The 15972-nt window shown below is 41.1% G+C and overlaps 3 protein-coding genes across 4 annotated transcripts; all 3 read left to right on the top strand.

The window, feature by feature from the left end:
• The first annotated feature begins 2027 nt into the window (after nucleotides 1-2027).
• Nucleotides 2028-8903, top strand: kcnj8 (potassium inwardly rectifying channel subfamily J member 8). 2 transcript variants are annotated; one of them, XM_017303473.1, is made up of 6 exons: nucleotides 2028-2629; nucleotides 5323-5471; nucleotides 5560-5720; nucleotides 6754-6893; nucleotides 7531-7747; nucleotides 7819-8903. In XM_017303473.1, exons 1-6 carry the CDS (start codon nucleotides 2283-2285, stop codon nucleotides 8077-8079), a joined length of 1275 nt encoding a protein of 424 aa, XP_017158962.1. In that variant the 5' UTR covers nucleotides 2028-2282; the 3' UTR covers nucleotides 8080-8903. The 2 variants fall into 2 exon arrangements, with proteins under 2 accessions (XP_017158962.1, XP_008401311.1); XM_008403089.2 differs by having other exon boundaries at nucleotides 2031-2629; nucleotides 7837-8903.
• A 252-nt stretch (nucleotides 8904-9155) lies between these two features.
• LOC103460781 (nuclear factor 7, ovary-like) lies at nucleotides 9156-11376 on the top strand. Its single transcript, XM_008403088.2, has one exon. The coding sequence runs from the start codon at nucleotides 9446-9448 to the stop codon at nucleotides 10829-10831; it is 1386 nt and encodes a 461-aa protein (XP_008401310.1). The 5' UTR covers nucleotides 9156-9445; the 3' UTR covers nucleotides 10832-11376.
• Nucleotides 11377-11492: 116 nt separating this feature from the next.
• Nucleotides 11493-15046, top strand: echdc3 (enoyl CoA hydratase domain containing 3). Its single transcript, XM_008403087.2, has 6 exons — nucleotides 11493-11671; nucleotides 12847-12968; nucleotides 13041-13138; nucleotides 13367-13567; nucleotides 14002-14180; nucleotides 14262-15046. Exons 1-6 carry the CDS (start codon nucleotides 11535-11537, stop codon nucleotides 14413-14415), a joined length of 891 nt encoding a protein of 296 aa, XP_008401309.1. The 5' UTR covers nucleotides 11493-11534; the 3' UTR covers nucleotides 14416-15046.
• Nucleotides 15047-15972: the final 926 nt, after the last annotated feature.

Genomic DNA, 15972 nt, shown 5'->3' with positions numbered 1-15972 from the left:
GCTGCTGACCCTGCCGCCGCCTGCGTCCCCTGCAGCCGCCTGCAGCTGCTGACCCTGCTGTCTGTCTGCAGTCGTGCTTTGCGGAGCGTTTTTGGCTTTCGGTACCCGAGAGGTGATTTTCTGTAAAGTCTGGTTAAAACTTTAATTTTAAAACGTTTGGTTAATTTAGTTAGAAATAAAGTTGAGCTTCTGGAAGAAAACTTTTGGTTAAACTTTACTGGAAAGCTTTTCATGATTTAAAGAGACATTTTGTTGCATCTTTTGTTTTATCAACTAAAATCTTTCTAATGGCCAATTTAACCTGCTGCCAGCATTTTATATATTTTTTAAATTAAAAAACAAGATTGCATTTCTGGAAGCAACTTTCATTGGGTTTATATTCCTATTGGTTAATAATTTTGCTCTGATAATCTGATTATTACTGGCTGTTCTTCTGTTTTCAGGTGAATCCTCATCTGCAGAGCATTAATTACTGCTAACATAGTTTATACCTTTTCCCATTTGCCAAACAGACCTGAAAACATTTATTTATGTTCTCTTATGATAATATTTTAAATATAAATTGTTGCTATTTGCTTTAACCAAGTTAAAATAAACATATTTTACCTTGTTAGAGTCAAATCTACTAATAAATCACAATTATGGCCTTTACTGTATTTAGTTTTATGTTATTTCATAATAATTCAACATTTTTTCACCTCTCTGGGAGCGTTGCTTTGTCTCTGGTTTCTAGTTAGTTGGTTAAACTGTTTTTATATGATTTATATTATTTCATGGCTTCTCCTCTGTCAGGAGAAAACACAAAGTTTATCAGATTGTGATTATTTCAGTTTTTTTCTGTTTCATCTCAAGACGTTTGTGCTTCAGTGAAACATCACCAGGTTTGTTTTTTCACTCACTGATGTTAAAATCTTTCCTCTTCACTTCTCAGCGTTGCTCTCCCTTTGTTTTGTTTCATCCTTGCAGCTGAGATCAGTTTTTTTTTTGTGCATATTTACTCTTCTGCGTTCGTCTCTGCTGGACTCCTTTAACACAACAAACTGTCTGTGAAAAACGGCAGCAATGAAAACGAACAAGATGAAACAAATTATTGTGACTTAATTAAAAAAACTTCAGTGACATCAGCAGCTCTATGCAGAAAGTCTCACTTGTTCTGAATTCAGTCGACTGTTAGAGACGGTAAATGCAAGTTTTATATGATTTTTATAAGCATGTGTCAATTCTGTTTGCATATCTAAGGGTTTTAATAATATAAAACAATGATTTATTGTTTGTACCTTTTTTTTTTTACACATGAAATGACAATAAAACCGTTTTAAGTAAAGTCGGACTCTGTTTTCCAGCTGAAGGAGGAAACGCAGAAAGCAGGTTGATGCGGAATACGCTGCGAAATGGCGCCCTCTGGCGTGAAATCTGTGAATTGCTCTTACAGAACTGAGAGTTGAAACCGTTTTTGATGTTATTGTCACCATGTTTCATAATTATGACTCGTGCTTTAATTTATTGGCTTTATTTTTGATTAAATTTCTTAATTGGAGGCAAAACACGAGCAGAAACGAGGCCGTTTAAAACAGTTTTGTTTTATTTCTCTGCCAATATTTTCTATTTATGGTCTGTTTAGATTTATTCCAATTTATTTATCCTGTTTCAACGTTTATAAGATTTTTATTCGATTTGAAATGGAGGTTTTCTTTATGTTTTTAGTTTATGAAAGAGCAGGAAATAAATTCTGCCGATCATCATTCAGGGCAGATTAAGAGAAAATTGGTCGATTCCGAAGATTATATTTATAATAAAGGAAAGCCTTGACATCAAAAATAAACATAATTTTGATGTTTCAGCTGAAAACGATGTGGAAAATGTGGATTTAATCGGCCCGGTGAATAGCAGAAAAGCTTAATAAACTCTAATTTCCGATGAGTTTTTAGTTTATCGGTTCTTAAAAATCCATAACTAGTCAAAATTATGCCTTAAAATAGTTTTTATAATGCAATATTTCCTCAGTTACGCGCAATTGGTATGATTTCCGACGGTGCTGGCGGAGTCCTTGAAGGCAGCAGCAGCAGCTTCCAGTCCTGATCGGGACTGGACTCTGGAAGTTGGACGACGTCAACAGGACAGAGGACACTGTCCCAGCCCTCAGAGGAGCGGAGCAGAGGCGGCGCGCTGCTCTCAAGTCGGGACGTTTTCATCTTTTGCGCATTTTCGGCATGTTTGCGCGCGTAAAGGCGCACTGAGTGAGGCGGATCTGGGCTTCAGGGCGGCTGAGGAAGAGGAGCGAGATGTTGGCCAGGAAAAGCATCATCCCGGAGGAGTTCGGGCTGCCGGGTCTCGCCTCCCGGTTGCCGCGGAAGCCGGTGTTCCGGGACCGCGTGAACAAGGCGCGCTTCATCGCCAAGAACGGCTCGTGCAACTTGGCGCACAAGAACATCCGCGAGCAGGGCCGCTTCCTGCAGGACGTCTTCACCACGCTGGTGGACCTGAAATGGCGCTTCACGCTCGTCATCTTCACCACGACCTTCGTGAGCAGCTGGCTGCTGTTCGCGATGAGCTGGTGGCTGGTGGCCTTTGCGCACGGAGACATGGACCCGGCGCGGAAAAACGAGACCCACTGCGTCACCGACGTCGAGTAAGAAACTTCTCAAAAAAGTGAAAAAGTTAAACTTGAACAGTGAAAGTAGGTTTAGTGTAAGTTTTCTCTCCCTCCCTCTTCTTTCTCCTTTTTCCGTTTAAAACGCAGCAGAGGAAGATGAGGAGAAAAACTCAACCTGTTAGATTTTTAAATAGATTATTCCCAAAAGGTTTCAGAATGTTTTTACTTTTCAGCATCCGTCTATTTAAGTTCTCTTGATGTTCTCTGCTTTGTGATGAGAATATTGAACTCTGTGTTCGTTTGTATTGGCTGCTAATGAAACAAAATCTATTTTGCTTCTATTTTATTTGCCTAAATCTCAGGCACAAACTAACTTTCACTGGAAATATTCGGGAAAAGCTGTGGTTCAACTTGATTCTCTCACACAATGCAGCTCAAAATAATAATGAGAAGAAAGTAGAAACGGTTATTGTTTTATTTAGCAAACACCAAATAAGTATAGCCAATAATAATGGTATTGTGAGTTAACTTTGGTGGTTCATTTTAACCAGATCTTGCCAGGTTTCTACTTGTTTGTAAACTGGTGTCCCACAGGGTTCTGTTTTCAGGCCTTGCTAGATTTGCTCACTCTATGATGTAATTGTCCCAGATGAGGATAGGAAAGTTGATAGGTGCACCAATCTGTCTATTGATAGTAAATAGTCTCTACTTGTACAGTATTAATTTCTGACAGAGGGGCATCAAACTGGCAACCCACCGATTTGGTGACAAACTCCTCCAACAATCACCACCATTGTCCTACAATCTCCAACTCCATTTTTTCTTCGTTAGTGAACAAGACTCAGATACTTAAAGTTTTCTACGACCTGAAGAAGGCACTCTGCCCTTTCCAGCTAAAGATCCTGGTCTAGGACTTGCAGGTGCTGAGCTTCATCCTGATCACTTCACACTCCAGGAAAAGCTATAGATTATGATCTGATGATGCCAAAAAAAACCCACATCACCTTCAAAAACCAGAAACCAGATCCTGGGGCAACCATAAGGACCCACTTAACACCTTGGCTGTGCCTAGAAATTCTGTCCATGAAGGTTATGAACAGAATTGATGACAAAGGGCAGCCTTGACCGAGTCCAACTCTCACCAGGAACGATGCAGACCCAGCTCTGACACCAGTCATCCAGGAATGACCTGGTAACTCTCTCCAGGAGTATCCTACAGGATTTCTTGAGCAACACGGTCGAAAACCTTCTCCAAGTCCACAAAACACTTAAACTGGTTGGGGAAACTCCTACACGCCCTCCAAGACCCTGTTCGATGAAAACCACACCACTCTTCCTGAATCCGAGGTTCTACTATCGGGCGGACCTTCCTGTCCAGAACCCCAGACTTGACTTGACCAGGGAGGCTAAAGAGTGTGATTCTCCTGTAGTAGAAACACACTCTATAGAGTGTGTCCCCATTTTTTAATTGGGGAACCAACTAAGAGGTATGCCAATCCAGGTTGACATTGCAGAGACATGTCAGCCAACAACAACCCTACAACATCCAGAACCTTAGGGGCCTCTGTGCGAATCCTTCCACTGAGAAGCTTTTCAACCACCTCAGTGGCTTCAGCACCAGAGGTTGGGATTGACCAGCATCCTCCACCACCAGGTAGTGATCGGTTGACAGTTTTGTCCCTTCTCCTTACCTGAGTGTCCAAGATCATATGAAACATCAACAAAGTCTGTCGTTCAGTTGCGGCACATATGGACACTCTTATGCTTGAACTTGGTGTTCACTACGGGCAGTCCATGACGAGGGCTGGAGTCCAATAACAAAACACTGGTTGGCTCAAATCCAGGGGGCCATTCCTCCCAATCACGCCCCTCCAGGTCTCACTGTCAGCGAGACCTGACTGTCAGTCAGCGTGAGCGTCAAAGTCCCCCAGCAATTGAAGGGAGTCCCTAGCAGGAGTCCTTACCAGGAGCCCCTCCAGAGACTCCAAAAAGGAAGAGCAAACTGAACTACTGTTTGGATAAACTCCAATATGTGGGTGTCAAGATAGGAACCGATGAGTATGCCCACTCCTGCTAGTGGTGAACTCCAGAGCAGGAGAGTGTCCAACCCCTCTCTTGGTTCCAGACCCGTCAAGGTGAGTCTGACAGTATCCAGCTCTCGACCTCGCTCACCAGCTCAGGTTCCTTCCCTACCAGAGAGGTATAACACATCTCGGGAGCCAGCTTCTGCAGCCGAGGATCAATGCAAGACAACTTCAACAATAAAGTGATCAAACCGCCAACGTCTTTGGGTCACTGCCTGTCTTACATGGCGCCCTACCAACACATGGTGACCCATAGCCAGTGGAGGGAACTCTGCATCCACTGTTGTTGCTCGTCTTAAGGCATATTTAGGATTAAAATATCATGTATTCTGTCTAAGCAGATGACATTCAACTTCTCCACTGGTGTCAGAGAATACAGGATCTCTTAAATGACAACTGAAACATCTAAAATGGAAACTCCAACCCAAAATATTCCAACTCTAACACAACTCCATGGTGTAGAAATGACCTGAAAGGAATTGATAAAACAATTGATCTGTAACAATCAAAATGGAACCTACCTACAATAAAACACATATCTTTCTGTGTAAAACAGTATTATGAAAATAATAACCAGATAGGTTTGTGTTACTGTGATTTTTTGTTTAAAATGCCTGAGTTTCTCAGTGTTTTCTCTTTTCCCAGGTCGTTTATCTCAGCCTTCCTGTTCTCCATCGAGGTTCAGGTGACCATCGGCTTCGGAGGTCGGATGATAACCGAGCACTGCCTGGCGGCCATTACTGTCCTCATCTTGCAGAACATAGTGGGACTCATCATCAACGCCGTCATGCTGGGTAGAAACATTCATTTGCTGATGCAGAGACGACCTGCCAGTCACAGACTATAAGAGTTGGACATTATTGGGCGTTTCTCCGTTCTCAGGCTGCATCTTTATGAAGACGGCTCAGTCGAACCGCCGAGCGGAGACGTTGATCTTTAGCCGCCACGCCGTTATCGCCGTGAGGAACAACCGTCTGTGCTTCATGATTCGCATTGGAGATCTGAGGAAGAGCATGATTATCGGAGCAACCGTCAGATTACAGGTTGTTCATTTAGATTATCTCCTTTGACCTCTGAGGATTAAACTGGTTGACAGTATTTTAGCTCTTCTTGGTGTCTGATTCTTAGAACAAGCTAACATTAAAACATTATATTTATATTCATTCAACACTAAAGTGAAGAATAATGGAATTGAAAAAAATATTTAGCCAAATGTTAATAATTAAGTACTTTTATAATTTCTTTTTTGTTATTGGAACTATAAAATGGACAACAGAGGTACACAAAGAGCATTATATAGAAAATCCGCCCTTAAAAGAGTCAGACATCTTTTACATCAAATAAAATTCACATTTGATTACTAATTATGAGAAAATGGAAATTAAAAACCACATAAGGACAATTTGCTGTCTGTCCTTTAATATTAAAAACTGAATAAATAAAGAGAAACAAAACATGTGTAATTATATATTTATATGAATAATATAAGAACATTGGATCTTAACATTTAGCTCACAGTTTAAAACTCATTAGTCAGAAAAACGCAGGTAAAAACTTTGGTTTTTCTAGTTTTTTAGCTTTAGCTAAAGATATTCTCCCAGCCCAAATATTTTTCTTTGCATAATAAAACTATCTTTTTGTAACAAAACAATTCACAGACCCAGTTTGTTTAATTAGAAACATATTCCGTGTTGAAACAACAGAAATGTAAACAGAAAAAGGCAGCATGCTAATGGCTAACTAGCCTAGCTTAGCTCAGCAGAACAGGTTGATAGCTTAGCGGCGTGATGCTAATAATATTTATGTACTGTAGTGTCATTTGAATTAATAATTTATTCATTTATTTATGGATTCATTTAAGTGTTTTTAGATTGTTTTTATCCAGAGCACAAAGAGAAAATTAACTTTTAGCATTTGAGCAAAGGAATTGATAAAGTTTGCTTTCATTTTCACCAACTAAAGGTTCATGTTGCATATATCCAACATATTTTCCAAGGTCTTTTATTTTTTTAATCTGTTGTGTACACATACAAAAGGGAAATGTTTCAGGATTGGTTGAAATGGTTTGGCCTGCAGGTGGTGAGGAAGACGACGACTCCAGAGGGCGAGATGATCCCCATCCATCAGATCGACGTTCAGACCGAGAGCGCCGTCGCCAGCAACAGCCTGTTCCTCCTCGCCCCGCTCATCATCTGCCACGTCATCGACAAAAACAGGTTCAGCGCAAAACTTTGAAGGTTGAAACTGTTTGGGGGAGGGGGAAGGGGCGTTTCACGATTGATTTTTACCCAGAAAGCACATGGGCAAAAACTGTTAGTGAAACGGTCACTGGGACTGACTAGTATATATTTCATTGAGGGAAACCTGGAATGCGGCGTTCATAAGGAACGCGTGTGTTCATCTGCTCTACCGCTAGCAAACTGATTAAATAACATAAAAGTCCAGCAGTTCCCTAAAAGTCCAACAGATGGCAGCAATGCGCCATGCAAAACAAAACACCCACAGTTTACAGGACGCACTTCCTGCTACAGAGCCCCCTGGTGGTCGAAGAAAAATCCACATATAAATCGGAAAATACAATATATGAAAAAAAAATCTGAATGCTCTCTGGTATTGTTCAGGGGGCCGGACCAAATGTGGCGGCGGGCCGGATTCGACCCGCGGGCCGTAGTTTGGCGACCCCTGGTTTAGACTTTTAATCAAATACTTTTTACTCAAGTAATTTTGAAGTCATTTTACTTCCTCTAATTGATTACTAATGTAGGACTAATTTGATTTCCTCTCATGTTTTATATAAAAACGGACTTTCTGCTCTTTCCTCGTGTGGTTTCTGTGAATGTTTCGTCCGCTCAGCCCGCTGTACGACCTGTCGGCCATGGAGCTGCAGTGCAGCGACTTGGAGGTGATCGTCATCCTGGAGGGAGTCGTGGAGACGACGGGCATCACCACCCAGGCCCGGACCTCCTACGTCTCTGAGGAGATCCAGTGGGGCCACCGCTTCGTTCCCATCGTTACGGAGGAGGAGGGCGTGTACTCCGTGGACTACTCCAAGTTCGGCAATACGGTTAAAGTGAGTGAGCACAGATATGCAAGAATGTTCTTAGTCACTATTCAATATTCATTTAATTAGCATAATTGAAGCGGGCTGCTGTTTTGAAGGTGAGCACGCCCAGCTGCAGCGCTCGGGAGCTGGACGAGAAGCCGTACATCCTGATCCAGACGCTGCAGAAGAGCGAGCTGTCGCACCAGAACTCCCTCAGGAAGCGAAACTCCATGAGACGCAACAACTCCATGCGGAAAGGCGGCGGCAGCCTGCGCAGGAACAACTCCGGGCTGGTTCCGCCCAAAGTGCAGTTCTTCACCCCGACGGAGGGCGGCCAGAGCCTGAACGCCGTCACCTGACATGAGGCCTTCCTCCTGCAGGGTGCGCTGTTCCTCCGGGCCGGGACCAGGACTGTTTCTCTGACGGGACTCCTCCTGCTCCTGATCCCCGCCTCAACAGACTCGTGTCTCAGTGCGTCTGTTGTTGTTATTATTGTTATTATCTTCATTAGGAGGTGATTGCACTGACACACACACACACACACACACACACACACACACACACACACACACACACACACACACACACACACACACACACACACACACCTTTATGGGATGTTTGGTAACACTTTGTTTGAAGGGGTGAGTATAAAACTGACGTAACATCTGTAAGAACATGAAGGAGTCTTGATGAATGTTAATAACTGTTCTCATGAAGTGTCATTTGGTAAATAATGACACTTTTGATGCAGGTTTTAGAGAAACTTTGCTTTAAAAGTTTCATTATTTACCGACTGATGCATTATGACATCAGCCATGAACGTTCATGAAGACTGTTTCTGAAAGCTGTTATGTCAGTAAGCTCCTTCTCATAAAGTGCTGCCGAATGTTTTCTCAGAACAAAACCACGTAAATAACATAAAGCAGCACTTTATGTTCAGAAAATATTAATTTGCACAGCCATGCTCATCAAAATGCTAATCCAAGTAGAAATAACTGCTAGTTTAGCCTCAAACGGCGTCATTTCATATCTCATATCTCATTTTTCTGACTTATTCAAAGTGTTCCTGGATGTGCAGACATGAAGGTACTTTCTCATCCTTTATCAGTAATTATAACGAGCCAATCACTAGTTTTCTGTGTTTTTGTGTTTGACAATAAATGCACCAACTTGTTATGAATATTGTTTCTTTTGTAACATTTTGTCCAAATTTGAGCAGAAGTTTCTGAAAATCAAAACGATTTTCGTATCAAACTTAAACTGTTGATAGAATCTGAATTTATAACCTGAAGCACAAATTAAGTGAACAAAAATATCTTAATAAATAAAATGTTTCATTGGTTAAAACTGTCATGACAGCTTAACACGAGACAGATAATCTGTAAAAAGATTGATCTCCACCTCCTCCCAGAGCTGCTACTGGTCTGAAGAAACAACCAATCAGAGTCAGGGGGCGGGGCTCCCTGACCTCTTTCAGGTGAGTCAGGAAGTAAACCTGCTGCTTTCAACAACAGAGACGTTGGAATAAACCAACAGAAGACAAAAACGTCGACTTTGAGATCAAATTCAAGAGTTTCTCTTGAAGGATGATGAAATGCTTCGAGGAACACCAGGAATGCTGCAGGTGGTAACCAAACGGATCGGCTGCTGGCAGAAAAACAAGAAATAGAAGATTTATTCAAAAGCGAAACTGTCTGCGCAGTTCAGAGGAACGTCAGAGTTATGGCTTCAATCCGGAGGGAAGAACTTCTGTGCCCAATTTGCCAGAACATTTTTCAGAATCCAGTAACTCTGACATGTGAGCACAGCTTCTGTGTCTCCTGTTTAAAGACAAACTGGGCAGAGAGAGAAACTACCGAGTGTCCGGTCTGCAAGAGAAGGTCATCAAAGACAATACCTGTACCTGACTTTGCTCTAAAGATGGCGTGTGACGAGGTGAGAGCGTCAGGATCTGAGCCGCTCTGCAGTCTGCATGCAGAAACACTCAGCTTGTTCTGTGTGGACGAGCAGCAGCTGCTGTGCCGCGTCTGCAGGGAGTCAGAGACGCACGGCGAGCACAAGCTCCAGCTCACCGAAGAGGCCGGACAGCAGGCCAAGAAAACGCTGCAGGATTCCCTGAAGCCCTTAAGAAAGAGGATGAGGCTCATCCGTGATGTGAAGGGAAGCTGTGATCAAACTGCAGGTCACATCAAAACTCAGGCTGAAGCCACAGAGAGGAAGATCAAAGAGCAGTTTAAGAGGCTTCACCAGTTTCTGGAGGAAGAGGAGGAGGCCAGGCTGAATGCACTGAGGGAGGAAGAGGAGCAGAAGAGTCACATGATGGCGGAGAAGATCAGAGCGCTGAGCAAAGAGATCTCAGATCTATCAGGATTAATTAAAACCACAGAAAACGAACTGAGAGCAAAAGATGTTCAGTTTCTGCTGAATTACAAAGAAACGGTGGAGAGAATCCAGCAGCAGCCGGTTCCTGATGATCCGGACCTGATCTCAGGAGCGCTGATCGATGAGGCCAGATATCTGGGAAACCTGAGCTTCAACGTCTGGAGCAAGATGAAGGACATGATCTCCTTCAGTCCTGTCGTCCTGGATCCAAACACGGCCCATCCAGACCTCACTCTGTCCGACGATCTGACCAGTCTGACGCAGGGCGCGGGAAAACAGGACCTTCCTGACAATCCAGAGAGGATCGACCACTTCGTTTCTGTTGTCGGCTCTGAGAGTTTCACCTCAGGATGTCACAGCTGGGAGGTGGAGGTAGGAGAAAACGATGCCTACGTTCTGGGTGTGCTAGTGGGGTCGGATGTAAGGAAAGGCATCATCTGGCCCGGACTGTGGAGGCTCATGTTCTGCAAAGGAGAATACAAAACACTTTCCCCAACAGATCCGGGATCTGACGTCTCTGTGAAGGGAAACCCAAGAAGGATCCGGGTTTTCCTGGACTATGATGGAGGACGGCTGTCGTTTTCAGACGCAGAAACTGGAGCACACATACACACCTTCACACACACTTTCACCGACAGGTTGTTTCCATACATCAGCACCTGGAGCGAAGTCACCATAAAGATCGCACCGCAGAAAATCACTGCTGCAGTGGAAGAGCATCTTTAGAAACTCTGCTTTCCTGCACTTTCTGTTCTTTAGGTGACGCGCATCCTGAGCAAAGGTGAATGTACGCAATGGATGGATGACTGCCTGTGTTCAGCACTTTGCAAATAATATCACTTATTGAAACAATAACTTCATGCAGTCTCAGTTTAACTTATTGTAAATTATTAAGTTTACAATGAAGGAATGTCCAGGGATTATAATAGTTTTTGCTCCTTTTATTTTTAATTATGTTATGAAGGTGTTTCTAATTGATCAGTGTAAAAAACTGTGATTCTGCCTGGAGAAGTGACTTTGGCCAACTGTAAAAAATTAAGATAGCAAAACAAACTAATTTTAACATGACTGTGTTATAACTTGGAATTATCTGTGAAATAAAATGTGATGGTTTGAGGGTTCTACTATTATAAAACAGTGACATCATCAACAATGTCACTGTTGATGGTGTCACAAATTATGAGAAATGTTTGCAAGTAATTTTATGTTTTTATTGTTTTAAATATGAAATAAAATTAGGCACAACTGAAAGATCATCTGATTAATTTACGACTACAATAAATATTTTAGCAAAAAGATCAAATGTTCTCCTGTTTGTTCCGTGGATCCTGTTTTTGTTTTTTTAGGTCTGATTTCTGCACATGCGCAGACCGGGTCTGTTTGGCTACGTGACGTCATAACCCGGAAGTAGTGGAAAGAAAGTTGAAAAATGGCTCGCAGTGTGTTGTGTAGAGGTATTTCTATATTTCAGCTCAGCAGGAGGATACCGCTGCTGTCCGCTCCTCGGTGTTACTCCCAGTCGGAACCGGAACCGCTGACTCTGAGGGAACAGAAGCACGGAATCAGGTGCTGCCATTAAAACACGTCACTTCACCAACCCGAACCCTCATGTAGAAACAGAGCATTTAAGGAGAAACTGAGGATTCAGTAAAGAGAGCTGCTTTCTGTGGTCCACAAACTGAACCACAACATCTTAATGGGTCTCAGTGGAAATTCGGCTGAAATATTACCGCGGTCATTATCGCCTTGTTGTGGTTAATCAAGACATTTCGCTTTATTTTTGGTGTAAACAGCTTACTTTTACTTCAATAGAAGTGGACATAAATTTCCAGGTTCGAAATTTATTATGCAATAGAACAACCTGAATATCCCCAGAAATGTAGTTTACATAAATTACATTTTTTTTTCGGAGTTAATACAAAACTACAAAAAGGGGAATACTAAATTCCCGTTTTAGTTTTGTCAGGGTTGCATCTATATAAATGTCTTGGATTCAGACAATCTTAATCTAGCAATCTAAAATTTTAATTTGTATTTAAAACTAAAAACATGTTGAAATCTTTCAACACGTAAGGATATTTTGTCTGTACTGAGTAGACATAAACAGTAAAAATAGAATGATATTATGCTAAAGTGGCTGCAGAGCAGTTTATCACCATGACAACCGCTGAAATAAATTTGCTGCCGTCTACCTGCAGGCCTCTGTACCTCATTCCTGCTTAAACACATTTAAATTAAATTCACCTTGTTTAGTTTCTACAAGGAAAATTAACCCAATTATACAGAAATACATCAGAATGCATATTTATCTCAATAAAGTTAAATCTGGATTGAACTTGGTCTTGGACAGCTGCTGCTGACAGTCGATAAAAAGGAAAGGCAGAGAGCTTGACTATTATTTTTTAAGGTTTATTTGTAACTGAACAATTTTCTGGATATTAATAAACTAAACATAACACAAACTGTCACCGAATAAAAAGTAGTGTTAACTATAAGACTAAAATACAGTAATAAATTAAGAACCTTATGAAGAAACATTTCAAATAAGGAACATAAAGGTAACAATGTCCAGAAACAATTGTCAATAATTTATAAAATAAAATAAGTTAGAGTTGACTAAATGTACTGTACGCATATGGTGGTATATGAACAATAAAAGAGTGTCAGTTTAAGAGAATATTACTGTGGCAAACGTTCTTTAAAATATTTTCTAATGTGTTAAAAATGTAAATTTCTACCAGGAGGATCATTTTAAACAACCCTAAGAAGAGGAACGCTCTGTCCTTGTCCATGCTGGAAGCCCTCAGAGAGAACATCCTGACTGACGTTGATGGCGAAGATCTCAGAGTCATCATCATATCAGGTCTGTTTTTAATTGCTCGTTCATGTTGGAGACAGGAAGCAGTTGGTCTTACGTTTGCGCTGTTTGTTTCAGCCAAAGGTCCGGTGTTCTCGTCGGGACACGACCTGAAGGAGCTGACGTCCACTCAGGGCCCAGAATACCACACCAAGGTGTTTCAAACCTGCTCAGAGGTCAGTTTGTGTCTGGAATGGGACGGAAACTCCAGCTGAAGAGTCAAAACATGTTCCAATTGGGAAATAAATCCTTACATCACAGAAGCAAGCACTGAACATGTCAATATTTATCTCACTTTAAACATTTCTGACATGAAATGTGTGTAGTATTGGAGTTTAGTGTAGGCAAGGAAACAAGGCCTCAGGTGTTCATAACCTCAGCTGTTAGTAACTTTTGTGTTTCAGGTGATGACTCTGATACAAGACCTCCCTATTCCAGTTATCGCCATGGTGAACGGCGTTGCCACGGCAGCCGGTTGCCAGCTGGTCGCCAGCTGTGACATCGCAGTTGCGACCGAGAAATCCACCTTTGCCACTCCAGGCGTCAACGTGGGTCTGTTCTGCTCGACGCCGGCGGTGGCCATCGGCAGAGCGGTGCCAAGAAAGGTACAGACGGACACTTTTTAAAACTTTTATTACGGTACGAACTGAAAGGTTTCTGGTGACATAAAGTGGTTTTGTTTCACTTTAGAGGTATTCAGCAGGTTTAGGATTTAACCCAGAAGTTCTTACTGAACCTGGCAACATTTTTCCTCGTGTTATTGATGACAAATTTTTTTCACCTGATACATGCGCCACCTGGTGGCTGTTTATTCACAATGAATGTTGTGCATTTATAACTCAAGAATCAAAGTAGTATTGGGGAAATAATAAAAATTGGTATTTTAAATTATTTGTGCTGCTTAAAATATTTACTTGGAGGTATAGTAATGGTGAGATCTTTGAGAATCTTTTTTTCTGCTATTTAGTTGGTCCACAGGAAATCACCCACATCATTAAAGTCCTCTATTGAACTCTTATCACTTTGTTTTCATAAACAGGTTGCCATGGAGATGCTGCTGACAGGCTCTCCTATCTCAGCCCGTGATGCCCTGTTGCATGGCCTGATTAGCAAGGTGGTGCCAGAGGAGCGGTTGGAGGAGGAGACATTAGCCATCGCCCAGCGAGTGTGTCAGTCCAGTCGACCTGTTGTAGCTCTTGGCAAGGCCACATTCCACAGGTATGCTGTTATTAATGGTTTGCAGTGAATACCTGACACAATACATTGCATTTACTTCTTGTGTTTCTGGTTCTTTTGCAGACAAATGGCTCAAGGCAGAGACGCAGCATATGCCACTGCCTCCAAGGTGATGGTGGACAACCTGGCTCTTAGAGATGGACAGGAGGGGATCCAGGCCTTCTTAGAGAAACGCAAACCTGTGTGGAGTCATAAACCTGAACAAGTTCATGACTGACCCACTCTGGGAGAGGTTATGTCTTAGTAAACATCTTTATTAGTATAGAGTGATCTTTGGTCACTAATTGAAATTGCCTATTGGAGCAATTTGCAGCATGATAAAGAGCTAAGTTTAAATATTTTTTTCAATTCACCCAAACATTACATCTGTTTTGCCCAGACAGAACTTCAGAACCATTTTGTGCCTTAAGAGCTGCAGAAACAATCCACTGTGGATGCTTTTGTAGAAGTTTTACATTCATGTTGCTCTTTGAAAGAGAAATTATAGGTTACCTTGATTTGACGGTTTTCTGTACTATCAAAGTTTGATTCATGATGAAAATGAATAAGAACTGTTCCGTAATGTTTAACAGCAGAACAATCAGTAAAGGTTTTGTAGCAGTAGTTTTCTGATTGAAAAAGTCACAAAAGCCTGAGGGCTGCTGAATGGTGTTACACTAATCAGTGGCATAATCAGAACAATACTTTATACGACATAAATATATATATAACATAGTACGCTAATGCTTAAATATATTTAATTTATAATTGTAATATTTGTTTCTGGTGTACTTGTGCAGCTTTATGTAGCTGTTCCTGTAAGCATTGTAAATTATAATGTAATTCAGAATAAATTTTTTTAGCAAAGACATTTTCCTACTGTCATTATTGAGAAGGTTTGCTTTCATGAAGAAAATACCAGAAATATATGGATTGTGATCTGTGCATTTTTGATCATTTCAATTTCCTGCAAGAAATAAAAAATAATTTTAAAAAATTAACAAAAATGGAGGGGTGAAGTAAACATTTTATAATATTAAGTCACTGTTACCAAGTGAAAGTCCAAGAATCTAAAAACAATTATCTTTCTGTAAATAAGTAAATCATGCTACATTTAATTCAATAAAACTGAACTGAATAAGTATATAGAAACAAAATGTGTTATTTATATATGCTTCTAAAATTAAAAGTATGGATAAAGAAACCGTCTTTGGCAAGAAAGAAAAAAAAAATACATGTACAGGAAGTTTATGTCACTTCCGGTCGCCATCTTGATTCTTACCTGTACTAAACAAAAAAGATATAAACCAAAGAAAAACCTTTTCATTTGCAGAATGAAAAATATAACAAGTTCACAGTCTTCTTAAAAGCTGGTAAGTGTTACGTTAACTTTTAACGTGTAAATGTTTACAGTTGATAGATTTAAATGTCGAAGTTAGTTTAGCGGATGACCGACCGTTAGCATTCCTGCTATCGTATCTTACATCAAAAATATGCTTTGGTTGTCAGTTGTTCGTAACTTTTGACTGTTTATCGGGTTTGGTTTAGAGCGCTTTTATCTCGCTGTTATTGGTTGTTATGAAGCTAGCAGTGATAAAGTGATAAAGTGGTGTTTTGTTTTTGTCGAGGCTAAGGTTAGCATCTGGTTCGGCCAAAAGGCTTTTCCGCTCCAGTTAGCATCTACACTGTTTATCGGGCTGGTTAAAACTCTAGCTGACCTAAAACTCTTATACTTGAACTTGAATATTTTGTTGGAGATTAAAGAAGTGGTGCAAGTTAAAATCTACTCAGATTT

Source organism: Poecilia reticulata, unplaced genomic scaffold (assembly GCF_000633615.1).
Source record: "Poecilia reticulata strain Guanapo unplaced genomic scaffold, Guppy_female_1.0+MT scaffold_291, whole genome shotgun sequence".
In the NCBI taxonomy this organism is placed as follows: domain Eukaryota; kingdom Metazoa; phylum Chordata; class Actinopteri; order Cyprinodontiformes; family Poeciliidae; genus Poecilia; species Poecilia reticulata.
This window is presented reverse-complemented; position numbering and strand designations above follow the sequence as displayed.

Bases quoted from the DNA above. Each gene is read 5' to 3' on its own strand.
- kcnj8 (XM_017303473.1), top strand. From the start codon at position 2,283: ATGTTGGCCAGGAAAAGCATCATCCCGGAGGAGTTCGGGCTGCCGGGT. The intron at 2,630-5,322 runs GTAAGAAACTTC...CTCTTTTCCCAG, and splicing joins CACTGCGTCACCGACGTCGA to GTCGTTTATCTCAGCCTTCC. The intron at 5,721-6,753 runs GTTGTTCATTTA...TTTGGCCTGCAG, and splicing joins GAGCAACCGTCAGATTACAG to GTGGTGAGGAAGACGACGAC.
- LOC103460781 (XM_008403088.2), top strand. From the start codon at position 9,446: ATGGCTTCAATCCGGAGGGAAGAACTTCTGTGCCCAATTTGCCAGAAC.
- echdc3 (XM_008403087.2), top strand. From the start codon at position 11,535: ATGGCTCGCAGTGTGTTGTGTAGAGGTATTTCTATATTTCAGCTCAGC. The intron at 13,139-13,366 runs GTCAGTTTGTGT...TTTGTGTTTCAG, and splicing joins TGTTTCAAACCTGCTCAGAG to GTGATGACTCTGATACAAGA. The intron at 13,568-14,001 runs GTACAGACGGAC...TTTCATAAACAG, and splicing joins GCAGAGCGGTGCCAAGAAAG to GTTGCCATGGAGATGCTGCT.